Source organism: Podarcis pityusensis (genome assembly GCF_964106645.2).
Source record: "Podarcis pityusensis genome assembly, chromosome: Z".
NCBI classification, from domain to species: domain Eukaryota; kingdom Metazoa; phylum Chordata; class Lepidosauria; order Squamata; family Lacertidae; genus Podarcis; species Podarcis pityusensis.
In genome coordinates, this window is record NC_138044.1 from 39,889,698 (window position 1) to 39,907,440 (window position 17,743).

At 43.3% G+C, this 17,743-nt stretch overlaps 2 protein-coding genes across 3 annotated transcripts; one reads left to right on the forward strand and one right to left on the reverse strand.

Moving 5' to 3' along the window:
- Nucleotides 1-1,596: 1,596 nt before the first annotated feature.
- On the forward strand, nt 1,597-9,132 carry C1GALT1C1 (C1GALT1 specific chaperone 1). 2 transcript variants are annotated; one of them, XM_080991152.1, is made up of 3 exons: nt 1,597-1,736; nt 5,057-5,137; nt 7,650-9,132. In XM_080991152.1, the coding sequence occupies exon 3, from the start codon at nt 7,666-7,668 to the stop codon at nt 8,614-8,616; it is 951 nt and encodes a 316-aa protein (XP_080847278.1). In that variant the 5' UTR covers nt 1,597-1,736; nt 5,057-5,137; nt 7,650-7,665; the 3' UTR covers nt 8,617-9,132. The 2 variants fall into 2 exon arrangements, with proteins under 2 accessions (XP_080847278.1, XP_080847279.1); XM_080991153.1 differs by lacking the exon at nt 5,057-5,137 and having other exon boundaries at nt 1,621-1,736.
- A 1,430-nt stretch (nt 9,133-10,562) lies between these two features.
- MCTS1 (MCTS1 re-initiation and release factor) lies at nt 10,563-17,369 on the reverse strand. Its single transcript, XM_080991167.1, has 6 exons — nt 17,194-17,369; nt 16,662-16,814; nt 16,314-16,411; nt 14,393-14,526; nt 13,713-13,780; nt 10,563-10,765 (listed from the first exon to the last, which is right to left on the reverse strand). Exons 1-6 carry the CDS (start codon nt 17,202-17,204, stop codon nt 10,684-10,686), a joined length of 546 nt encoding a protein of 181 aa, XP_080847293.1. The 5' UTR covers nt 17,205-17,369; the 3' UTR covers nt 10,563-10,683.
- Between the last annotated feature and the right edge of the window lie 374 nt (nt 17,370-17,743).

Here is a 17,743-nt window from a genome sequence, read left to right on the forward strand (position 1 = left end):
GGTATTTTATATAGAGTATTTGTATAATGTTGCTGTACACCACCTTGGTATGTTTTATAGTGGGTGGTTGATGCATATGTTTATATATACAGTGGTACCTCAGGTTAAGAAGTTAATTCGTTCTGGAGGTCCGTTCTTAACCTGAAACTGTTCTTAACCTGAAGCACCACTTTAGCTAATGGGGCCTCCTGCTGCCGCTGCGCTGCCGGAGCACAATTTCTGTTCTCATCCTGAAGCAAAGTTCTTAACCAGAGGTACTATTTCTGGGTTAGCAGAGTCTGTAAACCTGAAGCGTATGTAACCTGAAGCGTATGTAACCCGAGGTACCACTGTACGTAACAGCACTAGGTGATCCAGCTGCAATTGGGCAGTGGCCCATCAATAGATCAGAATCCACCTGCAACCCCTAATATACGGGGCAGGGAATGAAGATGCCTGGGGCAGATGACTGCATTTGTATTAGGCGCATTATCATGGCCATCGTATCTCAAGCAGGCTGCTAGCCAGGCAGAGCAATATCTGAGAGAGGAGTTGACTTCTATGCTATCCATTGTAGGAAGGACAACTGGCTAGCAGAGAATGAGGTTCAGGGGCAACAGATTTCACACTAGACTCAATCTCTGAGCAGGCAAAGGAGCAGTTCCTTTTCAAAGGCAAGGCCTTCTGCACATGTTCATCAACTCCTTACCCACCCTTAAAAACAAATAAAAATGATTAATTCTGCTTTGTGGAAAGGAACTCTGCACGTACTCAGAGATACCCAAACTCAAGTGAATTTCTACATAGTGGGAAGGAAATCTGCACGTCCTACAGATATGCAGGCCTGGGTGAATTTCTACATGGCTGGTAGGGAACTCTTCACATGCTCAAAGATGCTCTGACCTAAGTGAATCTGTACTTGGTGGAACTGAACTGTGCACATGCTCAGGCATATGCAGCCCTGTACGAGGCAGTTTTATTTAAATACAGCATGTTTATTTCCCCTCCCTTCTGTCGAGTCGATTTAAAGACGCCACGCCCACCATGATGATTGCTCCTGAACTGTTTCCGTGGCAACACCGGTGGTGAATGAGGGAGAGGCAGCTGAAGCGTCACAGCCTGAAAAAAGAAGACGCATGCGCAAGTGAACTGGCAAGCGGGAAGGGAGACTCGAGGAGTTAGACCGGTCCCAAAGGGGTCATAGATTTAATGCCACTGTAGAAACACTTCCGGTTTCCCAATGCAAATAAATACTGTAGAGGAGATAAATACTGTAGTGGAGAGGTTCTTAAGATTTGGACCTGGGTTCATATTATCCCTCACTAGGCGACCCTGAGTCAGCCACTTTCTCATGCAAAACGTGGGAGGGGAAAGTTCTACCTATCTGGAAACTGGAATGAGAATGTCCAAGATGAAATAAGACTTATTTCATATTATTATTAAATAATAATATTATTAGATTATTATTTTATATTATTTTAAAAAGCGCTCGAATGAGTACCGGAAATGATAAGCGTGCACAGAGAGCTCTTTTCTTTCTACCTCTAAGAGGCTAGTTGCGTCACGCTTTCTCCTCCCAAGCCCTCCCTTCCAGAAACGCGTCCGCGTGGGGGGCGTGGCCAAGGCGGAGCTGCGGGTTCCACCATAGAGAGAAAGCGGAAGCGGATCCGGTTTTTCTTCCTAGAGCGGGAGGGGGGAAAGTGGAGGTCGGTGGTGGCTTCTCTTGGCCCAGCTCCTGCTATTGCCATCCTATCTAGGTGAGTCTTACGATGTCAGTGGGAGGGGGCTCCCCTTCCTCCCCTTCCCTGATACAGGGACACTTTTAAGCATTTGCTAATTATCATGGCATTCGCATCCCATCCTTCTCCCTCCCTCCCCTCTCTGTTTTATCTCCACAACAGCCCTGCGAGGTAGGCTAGGTTAAGTTAGGTTGAGGGATATGGTTGGCAGGCCTACTAGGCCTCGTGGCTGAATGGGTAGATATTCATATTCTGTCCCTGCTTTCCTGCAAGGAGCTTGGGGTAATACAGCCGTTTCTTTCCTCTCCCCCGCCCACCTCCATTTTATGTTCACAACCACCCTTTGAGGTAGGTTTAAGCTGAGAGAGACCATGGGTTTCATGGCTGAGTGGGTGATGGCTGGGGGTTTTTTTAATTTTAAAAAAACCAAAACCCTAAACTGTTCTTCATCCTGACAAATTGCAGAGGGCTGTAGACAATAATTGGCAGGCTGGAGAATAGTAATAATACAGTAATAAGAATGCAATGTCACATCCTCCCTGCGGAAAAAACGAGAGGCTACAAATTATTATAGCACTGCAAAGCAAGCAACGGTCAGTTCGAAATGCCTAAGCAAACAATAATCATGTGAACAGGTGGCAAAAAGTTTGTGGTGATTATTCAAGTTGAACTTCCTTATAAAGGCAGGGCACCACCACAAAAAAAGTCTAAAACACAAGTATTCTGACTCTCTCCCCCCACCCCGGCCGCCGCCACCACCACCATTCCTCGTTTTGATGCTCCTTCTGCTGTACCACATTGTCTTTTCCTCACCCCCAACCCTCATTTCAGTGGCCTCCTTGAAAGCTTTGTGCATGTGTGCATCCGTTTAATGAGCTGAACAAAGGAAACTGTCTTATACAAAGTCGCATCGTTGGTCCATCTAGGTAAATATTCTCTACACTGGCAGGCAGAGGCTGTCCAGAGTTCAAGACAAGAAGTCCCCCAGCCCTACCTAGAGATGCGATTGGGGATTGAACCTGGGACCTTATGCATGCAAAGCAGATGCTCTCCCACTGAGTCACAGCCTTTCTAGGACTATACCACACACATTCAAACTTATTATTGAGGCACAGATGCTGCATGAAGACCAGATCCCAGCACAGGGCTGGGAGATGCAAACTGCCTTAAGTAGGAGAGAGGGAGCAGGGAAAGGGGCGGATCATCTCTATCTTTGTGGGCTTGATTTTACCCCCAAAAAAGGAGTATATTCGCACACATCTGCTTTTGAAACTTTTAAGGCTGCCTTAGGACACTGGCAACAAGGGAGTGGCCTGTGAAATGAATGCCAAAATCAGCCTCTAAAGCAGTCTTCCCCCAAACTGATGCAGTCCAGATATTGCTGGACTCCAGCTCCCATCAGTCCCAGGCGCCATGGACTATGGTCAGGGATAAATGAAGTTGTAGTTCAAAACATCTGGATGGCACCAGGCTAAGGAAGGCTGTTCTAAGGCATCAAACCTATTTGTCTTGCTGCTGCATACCATGTGTCATGTTTTCCAAGGCCTTCAGTCATCCTTACAACAACTGGGCAAGAGAGGTTAGTATAGGTATCCCCATATTACAGGGTGGCAATGAGGGGAGCCGAGAGAATAGTTGCTTGCCTAAGATCACCTTGTGAATCCACAGCTGTTCAACCAAGATTTGAACCAGCTAGGGACTTCCTACTCACACTCTCACCCACTAGACTACAGTAGCTTTCTAATGCAGTGATAGGCACTGTGGACCTTTGGGTCTTGTTGAACTCCCAATTCCCATCAGCTTCAGCTAGCATGGCCAGTGATCAAGGATGATGGGAGTTGTAGTTCAGCAACATCTAGAAGACCACAGGTTCTACCCTCCTAACTGCAGAGTATTTAGATTTTAAATACAAGGGTGGACTAAAAAAAGGAATTATTAGTTACATATAACTAAATATGAAAGGGACGCGGATGGTGCTGTGGTCTAAACCACTGAGCCTAGGGCTTGCCGATCAGAAGGTCAGCAGTTTGAATCCCCATGACGGGGTGAGCTCCCATTGCTTGGTCCCTGCTCCTGCCAACCTAGCAGTTTGAAAGCACGTCAAAGTGCAAGTAGATAAATAGGTACCACTCTGGCGGTACTCTGGTTTCCGTGCGCTGTTCTGGTTTTGCTGGCTACATGCTGGCTTGAAAAAACTGTCTTCGGACAAACTTCGGCTTCCTTGGCCAGTAAAGCAAGGTGAGCGCCACAACCCCAGAGGCGTTCACGACTGGACTTAACTATCAGGGGTCCTTTACCTTTACCTTTAACTAAATATAGAGAAGAAAAAAAGTAGTTTCTCTTCTCCCACTCCACCAGTTCGAGACCCAACAGTGTTGTGCTGATTTCATCTGAAGGCTGAATAATCTGTATAATCCTTCCTTAGGTCCTTCTTTCTTGCCATATGCACAATATCTAATTTATCTTCAGTCTAGAGGAACAGTCATCCCCTAGTGCAAATTTCTATCTCGCTGTGTCCAGAAATAAAGAACATTATTGTACAGTGGCTTTTTGCTGCTTCAACAGCATAGTTAAAGGATAACTAGGTGATATTAAAACAAAAAGTGTGGGCATCTGCTATTGGTATGTTAGCTTCACAGCAGCTATGCTCTGCATTTTTTTGTCCCTCAGAATGTACAATGCTAAGGTGAAAATTATTTAAAAGATGACCAGATAAATCTTGAAATTAACTTGATTTATTTGGAGCTGGAGTATCTTGTCTCATAGATCATAGAATTGTAGAGCTGGACGCCAGAACCCCTTTGTCATGCAAGGTAGGAATGCTGTTTGGAACATTATATAGTTCTGCCCATATATGTTGGCCAAAGAAAAGAATGTTGACCTCTGTTCCATGTTCAACTGTTTCTAGATTGGGCATGTTGGAACTATACCTTTGTTCCTGCTTTGCTTTTCTCCACTATGCTAGCTGCTGGTGGAATTTTCTGCTGGTGTGTCAATTAAGTTCTATCAGTGAATATGTCATACCAGCACTGTTGCTCCAGATCTGCCAAATTCTGCCACTTCCTAAAGCCCCTCAGGCAGGGTAACTGCAGTATAGGGTTGTGTCCTTCGTTTGCTAACAGTTTTCTGTCACTCCGTTTCTCTCCTGTAAACTCCTAAACAGTAGATGAGAGATATGTATGCCAGAGAATGATCATTGTCTTAAAACATTGACGTATAGATCCCAAATGAAAACAGAATATATACTTTGGCTTGCCTGGCTGTTTTGTGGTGCGAGCTTTCAGATTTTTATACAGCGCATAAAATTAACATGCCACACTTCTTTTCTTCTTTTTTAGTGCTGTTGATTTTTTTTTTCCTTTTGGAAAACCCACCTACTGACCAGAGCACTGTGTGACATCAGAACAAAGATCCTTCAGGTTTGTGGAAATAAGTTGAGTGATATTCAGCTACTTCATAATCAAGGTGGACCTACTGAAACAATGGTTTTGAGTTCAGTTAAGGCCACTGATTTCAGTAGGTGTGGTCTGAGTATGATTGACATTGAATAACACTCCATACTTCCCACTTGCAGGTACTTCTAGGGGTTGGCCAGGTTGGGCTCTACCAAGGGGGAGCCAAAATCATGCCTTTCAGCTCTGGTTCTGAGTGGCTAGGAGGCTGCCCACCCATCTGTGCACTCCTCCACTGCTCTGGATAGCCAGGCAAGGCATGCAGGCTGCTCCGGGCATCTCCATGGAGGAATCTGGTTGCTGATGTGGGCCACCACAACGGGGGGCCCTCCCCAGTCGGCCAGCTATTAGAAGTGTGAGTGGAACACCCAGCAGAGCTTGGGGAGGGAGAAGAAAGACAGGAAGAGCAGGCAAGAGTTGCAGGAGGAAGAAAAAGGAAGGAAGGAGGCAGAAGGGAAAGCTGCGTACGGAGAGAGACAGGCAGGCAGATGGACAGATGGAGGAGACACAGGAGGGGGAGCAGAGCAGATCCAACCCTGATGGCCACAGAGGAAGTCACTGGCAGAGAGTGGAAGACAACGAAAAGCAAACTTTTTGAGTTTCTGGTCCATGGTGTCGCCTGGCTCAAAGGCACTGATACACCTCCTTCCCTAGGGTGTCGGGCGGTAGGCGATACAGCTGCTTGCCAAGTGCACAAGTGAGCCTAGGTATGCCTCTGCCCACTTGATACAAGTCCTCTTTCCCCACCACCACCAGCATTGGTAGAGTTTGTGGAATTTGTTACGAGTGGTGGCTGCTTAGAAGCCTATCAGGGTTGCTCTCTGAGAAGACTAGTAATGGAAAGCAGGCATTCCCTGAATGACACATTGCCTACCATAATCAATATTTCCCCTGCTGCATAGCTGCAGGAGAGTGTTTGGTATGTTCAGTTCCATGCTTGCAGGTGACAGGTCTGCAGGCTCTACCTTGCATTTTAATAGAACTTTGGAGACCAGTAACCAAAACCGCACCGCACCCCCGGAGGCGTGTGGAGCCAGATCCAATATAGTGGCTCAGGAGGCAAGGCCAGTTATCTGCTGCACCCTATGTGCAGCACATATATATGGTGACCTAATCTCCCCAAGGTGAAGAAGGGTATTTAAATATAATTAAAGAACAGTTCAAGAATATGAGATAAAAGCTACTACAGCTGCAATAGTGCAGCTGGTTCCTATAGTAAGCCCAACTGAATGGTTTGAAACGTAATTCCAATTAAACATAGGATTGCACTTCAAGTAGCTGTTAGACTATTGCTGGTATAATGACCACTTTTTCCAATTAAGAGGTTGTTATCTTTTATCACGGTTTAGCCAGTCCCAGAATGTCTTTGTCAACAAGCCAGCATGAAAGGCTCTCTCTTTCCTCATCCTCCCTTTCACAGAGATAGTAGGATTTTATGTAGCTATGTCATTCTCAGAGTATGCCTATTGAAATCAATCAACTTGACTTATTTTAGTCCTTTGATTTTTGTGGCTCTACCCTGAGTATGACTTTAGTTGCATATAACCACTAGACTCCTGCACAGGAAATATCATCCTACTTTATGCTATGTTATGAGTGTTTGTTCCTTATCACCTGTGGGAAAAAATATCATGCTAAACCTCCTATTCATTTAAGCACTTGAAAGCAACAGCTGCCTCCCTAAGATATGACACTGAAGCTAGAACATTTACAAGATTCTATTAGATTCCCTCATGTCTTTTTCTGGTAGACCCAGGGGTAGTCAACATTTTTAATACCTACTGCCCACTAATGCATCTTTCTTCATGGTAGAATTTCCTTACCGCCCACCAGTGCTCAATGGAAGGAGGATTCAGCTTGTGCCGTAGAACCCCACCGCCCACCTAGAATCCTGAGCAGTAGGGACCAGGTTGACAACCCCTGAGGTAGACAGTTTGTCTGTTGAGCCTAGTGTTGTCTCCTCTGACTGGCAACAGCTCTTCATCATCTCAGGAGGCCACTGTCCCACCACCTGCTACCTAACTGGAGATGCTGGCTAGTATTCAGTTTAACACTAAGTAACCATCCCATCATTTACACTTGCACAATGATACTTCAACACACACCAATCCTCACCATGCTCTGGGTGGGTTCTCCTAACACTCCAGAATAGATTTGGGGAGGATGCAGGGGAGAAAGAGGGGGTGGAGTCCTGTTGCAAGTGTTAAATCCTTGCACTGATGGGGATGGTTACTTAATGCTGCATTGGATACAAGCCACTGGAATTTGAACTCAAGCCATTGTGCACACATTGAAAGCATGTGCTGCGCTCATTGAGCTATGGTTCCTTGGGAGAAAGTCCTGCCATACTCAATGCAATTTACTCCTTAGTGTGTTGAGGATTGCAGCCGTAGTTGGTTACAAATTCAGATGGGGTATTTGTTTGTTTATATGTTTGGCAAAAAGCATGTGTTTTTCCCCCACCTGCCCACCCACCCAGATCTCTCCTAGGAAACATGATTTCCGAAAGCGGCTCATTTGTGAAGGGCATGATGCTTGGAGGGATTTTCTGCGTCTTGGTCACTCTTCTAGGACACATTAAGATGGGCCACAGCACTACGTCTCACGAGCACCGCCATCTCCAGGCTCCCAAAAAGGAGGACGTTTTAAACCTCTCAGAGGACGAGCGCCTGGAATTGAGCCAGAGCATCCGTGTGTATTGCATCATCCTTGTCAAACCAAAGGATCTTGGGCACTGGGCAGCTGTTAAAGATACATGGAGCAAACACTGTGACAAGGCAGAATTCTACAGTTCCGAGAAGGTCAAAGTCTTTGACTCCATCGTGCTAAACACAGATGACATGTGGTCAATGATGAGAAAAGCATACAAATTTGCATATGAAAACTACAGAGATGACTTCAACTGGTTCTTCCTGGCCCACCCTACCACATTCGCCGTTATTGAAAACCTAAAATATTTCTTGCTGAAACAAGACGCGTCCCAGCCATTCTACACGGGCAGAACAGAGACATCTGGAGACTTGCAGTATGTGAACGGGGATGGAGGAATCGTCTTAAGCATAGAGTCACTAAGGCGCCTTTACAAAGTTTTTGAGGATCCAGACAAGTGTCCTGAACAAGGGGGCATGATTTGGAAGCTCTCTGAGGATAAGCAGCTAGCTGTCTGCTTGAAGTACACTGGGGTACATGCTGAGAATGCAGAAGACTCTGAAAAGAAGGACATCTTCAACACCAAGTCAGTTGGCTCTCTCATTAAAGAGGCCATGTCAATTCACCCAGATGAGGTGGTGGAAGGCTGTTGTTCAGATATGGCTATCACCTTCAGCGGATTAGCTCCTAATCACATGCACGTTATGATGTATGGAGTTTACAGACTCAGAGCATATGGGCATAGTTTCAACGATGCCTTGGTTTTCTTGCCTCCCCCAGGCTCTGATAACGATTAAGACTTGTTCCTCAGGAGATTGTATGTGAAGGGTGTAAAATGTGTAGTCTTAATGTATGGTATCCTTCAGCAAACAGCATGTACATAAGCCGATCCAAATTTTGTATTTGAAGGTAATGATGTAACTACATGTTTTGCACAAACTGGTTTTATAATCTTTACAAGTGGAGAAAAGGGGTAGGGGCTTAAAAACAACAACTCTCCTAGAAATTTGAGTTGTTGCCTTCTGAAAAATTGTTCAAGGTTTCCTTATCAACAAAAATCTCTAGTGGGTATATGAATATTTAAAATGAAAAATCATCCTCAGTCTACTGTAAATTAAATCTATTTTTTGCAGTTTTGGGGTTTGTGTGTCTTCCATCCTTTCACAGTGGCAGCTTTTCATGCTCGAAGGGGATGGAAAAATACAAATAATGCCTTTAAAACAGCCTTCAGTTATTTCCTTTTGACTTGGTGGGATGGGAGATGAGCTCAACCTTATTGTTCGTTTTTAAATAAAACATTTCTGTTCTTGTCATTCATGTAAAAATGTGGTTAAGTACGTACTCCATTAGGCACCCTGAGGCTACTACTCCCCATTCCTACACCAGTTCTTACTGCTAGACTCCCTTCAGAGTATATGTGGCAATGCAGATAGATGCACTGAGGGGGCAGCAGGTAATGAAAACCTAACCTAGGGGAAACCTCAAGTGTAGGAGTCAAATTTGGTCCTCTAGCCTAAGGACTCTTCCCAGGCCACAGCTCACTTGATCCATCCTTTGAGTATTCTTCCGTGAGTGGGATGCATCCTTGGAACTATAACAACTTACTTGCCTGGATGGAGGTGGGCAGGGTCAACACTCCTGCCTTGTAACCTACTGAATAGCCATCTATTGCTCTGCCCACTTTTACTTCTGGCCTCACAGGTTGCTGATAAAAGGAATGAAGCTCATGGACTTTAAAAGTTTATCCACTGCAGTTTCATGTTTCCAAGAACTACTGCATGCCTAGTAGACTAGCAACAGGCTTAGAGTATCCAGAGCTCCAGTTACACCAGTGCAAGAGACTTCTGCTTGTGGATCAGAATCTCCCCCTCCTTTCCTTCCCCCCCTGCAGGGCTGGGGAACCCTCTGGAGCAGAGATTTGGGGCACATAGGGAAAGGAGAGATAGAAGGCCCATTGTATGCACAGAGTCCTGATCATGGAGCACTGGATGCAACTTGCAGTTACTATCATTGTTTCTGAAGCTTTTCAGTTTCCAAATAAATTAGGCCTCTGGAGTAACTGCTGCCTCATAGACGTCACTCTGAAGTTGTGGGTGTATGATTTGTTGTGGTTCGCAGCTTTTTTAAAATTTTATTTTCATTGTTTATAAACTGCTTTCACCCTAAATGGTCGCAATAATAAATAAAAATACTGATTTGTGTTTTTAAAAGAACAAATAAGGCAAGTTCAAGTTCAATAAGCAGGTGTAGTACAAATTACTTAAAATGCCTGCTGAAACAGAAAGGGTTCTGGCAAGCAGCTGAAATTCAACAGGGAGGGAACCTGTCTAATCTCAGGCAGGAGGGAGTTGGGCAAAATCAGAATCACACCGCTGAATGTATGGATCCTGGTGGATAAGCCACTAACAGAGGCCCCCTCAAATATCTGAATGACAGGGCAGGGACATAAGGAATCAGCCAGTTCTTCAGGTAACCAGGCTTTGCAAATTAATAGAAGAACCTTGAACTTGCCTCAACAAAATAAGGGCAAGCTTTTAAGCATCAGGGTTATATTCAGATATTGTGGGCTGCACATTACCAACTCATTTTGTACATGCTCTGGTTATTTGCAGTAGTCATTTATTACACTAGCTATTACTGAAGCACATAAAAACTTGGTTTGACAATTTCATGGATGTAGGCACCACAGTTCATGAGAGTTAAAACGCCAAAGGACAGGTGTAAAGAAAACCATCTCAGCTGATGATATTTCAGCATTCACTTGATTTATTTAGCATCACCACAAAGTTTACATTTAATCACACATTTTAAAAGAAGAATTAAAAACAGGCCAAGATGAAAGGCAATGGATTCTTCCTGCTGCTTCACTTATACGTCTTCATATGCCAGAGACCATCATTTAAATAGTGGATATTCTCAATGCCAATTCCTTTGTTGACCTTCTCACTGCAGAGGAAAGGAGGGGAAGATAATAGCAAACATTGATTTCCAGATCTCCAGGATAGGTATTTAGAATGTAAACTAACAGGACTAGCCTTCACACCAACTTGTTAAATTAAGACAAATACTTTTTCCATTGATCCTTAATAACAACTCTCAAAACTATGGGCATTTTATTTTGGGGGGGAAATGGCTACATTGAGAACTTTTTATAAACACATACACACCTTGGGTGTCTTTTACACTTTTAAAGCATAAGAACTGTGAATCATCCTCCCTCCTTCCAGCATATTAATCCTGTCTCAGCAGAAAACTTGCTCTTTTTATTATTTAAAATTTTGAGTGCATTTTTTTCTTGTTCAAACATTCATAATAGTTTATAGGGAAGGATAGTTGATGAGAGGGAAGCAGGGGAGTTAATTTGATCACCGTCATACATCAGATTACATACTGTATTTATGTAAATCTAATGCGCCATTGAATCTAATGCACACCCTAATTTTCGTAGTGTATTTGGCCAAAAAATTACATTTGAGTAAATACAGTAATTTAAAACTGTTGTATACTAAAACAGATTACTTGGTCCATCTTGCCAACGCTGTGTTATACCGAACTACATCATACTTGGAGTAGACCCTTCAAAATTTGTGGACATGACTAACCTAAGGCCAATAGGTATACTATAACGTAGCTAGCTAAAGCACAGTGACTGACATGGCTCTTAGGCAAAGATTTTCTTCCAGCACTATTTCAGATCCTTTTAACAAGATCCTGGGCCCTTCTGCATAAGAAGCTTAACCACTAAGCTACAGCCCCTCTTATTAAATAATATGGAGTACTGCCACCACTTATTAACAGATGCAATTGAAAGAAGATTTGGATGAACATCTACTGCTGGTCTGGAAGGCAATTCGTTTTGCAAATCACCTGGGCAAGGAACTCCAGTTACTGATCTGTGCAAAACCAGCATGGTGTGCTGGTTACTGCCAATATTAGGTCCTGGGAGGCCCATGTTCAAAGCCCCACCAGACATAAAGTTCACCAGGTGACACTGCCATCTCTCAGCCCAACACACATCATCAGGTTGCTGAGAGGGGGGGAAATGGAAGGGTGGGAAAGAGAACTATGTACATCACCTTGAGTTCATTGGAAGGGATATAAATGGCACAATCTCATGTAATAATAAAAGATTCCCCGAACTCTCTAGCCAGCCACAAAAGATCTATCCATCATCATATTTGTTCAAGGGCTCAGAGAATGCTAGCAGTAAAAGTGCAATAGAATGTTATTAAGGCATATACTTCAAAATCCTGGCTGAGGAAATTTACAGCTGAGGACATTTCATTTTTGTGGGAAATCTCAAAACTCATAGTTAAGCCCACATTCCATGTCTGGATCTTAGTTTTGAGTATATGCATCTTTTATGAAACAGATTGCAAATATACATTTCATCTAAGAGCTTCATTTCACTATTTAGTTGCGACTTAAAGAAAAAAGGAGGAGAGGATGTACAGTTACAACCAATGAAAAGTGAATAATTTATGGGTTTTCCGAACAATTATGTAAATGGAGAAAAACCTAAAGTCTTCCTTTGGGGAGGAGAGCTTTCAACCTAGATCAGAAAATTAATTTACAGTACTCCTATTACTGATATGCAGTTGAATTACACCCATAAGGAACTACTGCTTTGTTTTGGATAATAAAAGATTCCAATGAAACCTATAATTCTGCTAGACTTGGAAATCTATGCAATACTTGAATACAGGCAGGCCCCATTTGCATGGGGGTTACATTGTGTGGCACCACGCACGTCAGTGAAATCACGTATAACAAACCCATTGAAAAAGCCAGCAAATTCCCTGTTCTGCCCTGCCCTTTTAGTGATGTTTCAGTGACAGCTTTATGTTGTTTCTGGGTCACTTCCAGGTTTGGCATGATATGCATAAAACAGTAACACACATATAGAACACACGTAAACAGAGGGTTGCCTGTATGTCTCAGTTTTGGTTATGTTTGGTTTGGTTTTAAGTTGCTTTGTGTTGCCTAGGGCAAGATAAAGTGACAGCATTATCATTATCAGCATCATAATCATGTTAGTAATTTTTCTTTGTTAAAATCCAACTTCTATCAGATGAGACTTGTCTGAAATATGACACTAATGCATGCTTCTTTCCAATACTTTTGGAAATAGAAGAACAAATTTAAAGTGAAACACTGGAGGTGATGGGAAGAGCCTTGTCATTCAGTAATGGAAAAGGACAGTGCAAGTTTGTATTTAAGCATTCACCTGGTAGTCATATGTGACATTGACATGGAATTGCATGCAAGCAAGTGGGCTGGTAGAAAGAGAGAAAGAGAAAGCATTCCAATGCTCTTCTGCACCCAGAAGAGAACCAAGCAGGCTGCCCAAGGAGAGACATCTCCTCCTCCTAACCCAAATGCAGACATGGGAGTGGACATACAGGAACTCTTGGTGCCAGCTGTACCAAATTAGTGCAAAAGGTAACTTCACAGCTTAGCAACTTTTGTGGGCTTATTTACAAGGCTGGGCCAACACCATCATGAATGATCACCAGACAATATTAGATATTCACAGAGATGTGAAAAACAATGAAAGACCTATTTGAAGGTAGATGCTGTGGATCGCATCAGCTCCTCAAGGGATCACCAACAGCCTGAGAGAATTTTATTCTACATTTTGGACCAGTTGCTTTAGTATTTGAGAACTATAAGCCATCTTGGGTATCTTGGCAGAAAGTATATTTATTGTATTACCTACTGCTACTATTACTGCTACATTTCCATGTTACTGTCGCAGCTGGATGAGTTTGTGGGTCTGAGTCAAAATAAGTCTGAAGTTTTCCAAGTCCTTCATGTTGGCCTGAGCTACCCCACTCTAAAACAGGCAATGACAGTAAAGAGGTACATTATTTTTCTTAGAAAATTAACTCACATATCCTCTGCCGACATCTTCATGACTCCAACACACAGGGCATGTTGCTTTCCTTCGGCCATTATTGCCTATAATCACCAGCTAAGGAAAACATCTGATATGTAGTATGAAAAAAGACAACAAGAACAGCAGCAGAAAGACTAACAAGGGAAACACTATTTCAAAATGGTCACAAGAATAGCGCGCTGAAGCAACTAACCTTTCCCTGCAGCTATGGAACATTTAGGTTTATAGTATAGCTAGAGGCACTGAAAAATACAAGACTCTCAATCCCTAAAACCTCAACCATTTCGCATCCAAGCAACCAACTATGTGCACCCAATTTACTTGTTGTATTTTTAATCACACTTTTCAGACATAAATATTGTCTCACAAAGCAGCTCACATCAAACTAAGTAGCCAGCTAGCAAACTAAGAAGTCAAAGCATGCAAGGGAAAGGTAGAGGAAGGAGTTCACCCAATCCAGTCTCTGGACCCTCTACAATCATCCAATGGTTTGCTGTCCCCCCAAGTTGTGTCAACATTTATGTGGAAAGATGACCACACTGAACTATAAAACCTAAACATTTAATGCAACTTTTAAAAAAACCCTAACCCTTTATGTTCAGTACAGCTTGCCCTGTCAGATGCTACATTGAAAAAGAAATATTGAGCAACACAGGGCAGCTATCCAAGGATACCACGATTGTATCAGCAGCAGATGGATAAAGTTTAGCTCCTGGAGACGTCAGACCAGGGCACATGATATTTGCTCCACTAAGTACAAATTTAATGGCTCCTTTATCAACTTGTTGATGTGGTAGAATGAATGGATCTGAGAAGGGGCAGGGGAAAATTAGAACAGATACAACACTGACTGTTATCTGAACATGTAATACAGTCGTCATTTAGATTATACAAACGTGTACTTTAAAGATACATGAAGTTGTATTGGAAGAAAAATGGTGTCACCAGCAAAATACTCCACCACTTCCATGTATTCTCTAAAAAGTGATCTTACACTTGGTAGGTTTTAGGTATTTATAATCTTAATACATATTGATGAAATTTAAATTGATTTATTCAAACATTTATTTCAATTAGGTATTTTCAAAGCAGCTTGCATGATCGTTCATGTTAATTCTGTAAACAAATTACGAAATAAACTATGACACTGAGAAAAAGAAGCCATGAAACTGAAAAAAGCAGTCATAAAAAGCCTTCAGCAGAAAAGGAACAATTCATTCACAACTCTGCTGGCTACCAGTTAGTTTCCGTGCCCAATTCAAAGTGCTGGTTTTGACCTATAAAGCAACATCTCAGGACCACAATACCTCAAGGACTGCCTCTTTCCATATGAACCAACCCAGACCCAGCAATCGTAATCTGACGCCCTTCTTTGTGTGCCTCCTCCACAAGAGGTCCAGAGGGTGGTAAAATGAGAATGGGCCTTTTTTGTGATGGCTCCCCGCTTGTGGAATGCTCTTCCCAGGGAGAATTGCCTGGTGCCTTTGTTACATAGCTTTAGGCTCCAGACAACAACATTCCTCTTCAGCCAGGCCTTTGGCTAATTAAACAACCTATGGCCTTTTAAACTGGGAGGTATTATATTTCTTTGTTACTAACTTATGTATTTTTGTTTCTCTATATTGTAAACCGCCTGGTGATCCTCAGATGAAGGCTAATAAGGAAATGTAATAAATAATATAATAGTAAGCACTGCAAACCCTCACTGTTCAAAACCAGCAATTAAAGCAGGCAATGACCATTTTGTACAGGGGTTACATTCCTGACCCCCACAAATGTCAGTGGAGTGAGCATAAGCCCTCTCCACTCCCACCCCTTTTCTGGCCATTTCCGGGTTGTGGCAATTGCACACATATTGAACAGGTAGTAATTCTCTCTTTTTATCCACCTCCATGTTTCTTTACACCATGGGTAGGCAAACTAAGGCCTGGGGGCCAAATCTGGCCCAATCGCCTTCGAAATCCAGCCCGTGGACAGTCTGGGAATCAGCATGTTTTTACATGAGCAGAATGTGTCCTTTTATTTAAAATGCATCTCTGGGTTATTTGTGGGGCATAGGAATTCGTTCATTCCCCCCCCCCCGCCAATATAGTCCACCCTCCCCACAAGGTCTGAGGAACAGTGGACTGGCCCCCTCCTGAAAAAGTTTGCAGACCCCTGCTTTACACTCTCTAACTGTAGTAGCTAACCTTCTGTTCCCCTCAACTTAGTGGATGCACTGGAGGAAGATAACTGAATCAAAAAGGCAAAGTATAAGTTGGAGGCAAGCAAAAGGGAAGTATAAATATGTAATGCAATGGGCAGGCAGCTGTTGCACACTAAACAAAATAAAGGACATAAGCAGAAGAGCACATCAGTGGTATATGGATATACCCATAATGCACAATACAGCAACTGAAAACACTGGAGAATGTACAACTTAATACAGATACAAAGCAGTGAGCCAGTAGGCTTTTCACTTCTCACTTGTAGTTATGAAGCCACCTATTTACATATATCAGAGTGCAGAAAAAATTGCATGCTTTAATAGTTATGACAACCACACTGCTGCACTCTTTCAACTGCAACGCAACATGTCTTCTCCAACACACTTACATTTATGAAGTAATCTGAGCGTGGGATAAAATGGTCCTTCCCTTTGCCTGAAGAACAACAATTCTCCATTTACTGTGAGGATTTCTATATGTTCATGACTGGAAGATACAAAATTTATGAGAAATTTCACAGTTCTGAGCAATAAGGAAGTGAATATTTCAGACTGTGCATGCCTACATTATTTCATGTATTCCTCAAAACTAAATGGTTTAACTATTTCAATATTTACATCCACTCATCTAAATAAAAACCATGACAGAGCAATATTCCAGGATTACTGGATATTATTACCGGCAAACATGAATAGACCAATATTACTTGGAAAACAGTGTGAAAGGAAATACTGACCAACGTACTATCTTCACAGGGTCTTTCTTTGGCATAATTTGGTTTAGCCATGGCTCGATCCCAGGAAACTGGTCTATCAGCTGGTTCTTAATGCCTTTAATAACAGACGTTTTTAGTTGGATGCAGTTGGACACATTCTCCTTTTCATCAAATCTGCCAAAGGGAACAAGATTTTCAGAGGAGACTTCCCGATGTACACAGATACCACTTCGGGCAATAAAAAAACACAGTACATAAAACATTAAGTCACACCCGAGGGTGCGAATGCAGAGTCTGTGGTTTTAAGCAACTTGAGTCCATTTGATTCTGGCAGGTCATACTCCTGAGTATGCTTTATTTAAGGTCATCAGCAGTAAAAATAAAAAAAGACATGAAATCCTAGGCATATTTTCTTTGAGGAGAACGGTGAGGGAGGGGCTCGATTCTGAACTAACATGCCCAGGATCCCTCTGTGAACAGCCAGAGAGCCCCAGGCTGTGAGGCCTTCGGGTGTCAAAATCCTGCCCACGTTTCCTGCCCGCCCCTTACTCACTTTTTGAACATCTTGGCGGGGTTCCCGGGAGAGCACTAAGAACCAAGGACCTGGAAGGCTAGCGACTGACAGCAGCAGCAGCAGCTCCCACACAAGCCCTGTTCCCACCCTCCAGCCCACGCAAGCACGAGGCCTCTCGTGGCTCTTCCTTTATCCCCCGCGCCAGCCGCAAAGGAAACCCGCGCGGTTTTACCGCCCCCTAGCGTCGCGGAGGACTGCTTTTTCCGCGGGGCCCTTTTCCGAGAGAACACAGCAGCAACCGGAAAGCAAAATAAAATGTAGAACTACAACTCCCAGAAAGCCATGCGATGGCTTGCTTCTTTTTTTGCCTTCCGGACTTTGGCGCTGCTGTTGCTATGGAGACCAATCAACCACAGTTTAGCGTGCCCTTTTGTTTTTTGTGGCTGGAGATGAAAGCTGCAGGTCAAACCCCACTTACCTGGGGAGTGCAGCCCCACTGAATTCAAGCAGGACTTACTTCTGAGTGGGCATTGTTCAGATTGCAGCCTAAGCACCTCTCCAACACACCTATACATACTGTGTGTGTGTG

Bases quoted from the DNA above. Each gene is read 5' to 3' on its own strand.
- C1GALT1C1 (XM_080991152.1), top strand. From the start codon at position 7,666: ATGATTTCCGAAAGCGGCTCATTTGTGAAGGGCATGATGCTTGGAGGG.
- MCTS1 (XM_080991167.1), bottom strand. The intron at 14,527-16,313 runs GTAAGTGTGTTG...GCCCCTTCTCAG, and splicing joins GCTCAGATTACTTCATAAAT to ATCCATTCATTCTACCACAT. The intron at 10,766-13,712 runs GTGAGTTAATTT...TTTCCTCTGCAG, and splicing joins AAGATGTCGGCAGAGGATAT to TGAGAAGGTCAACAAAGGAA.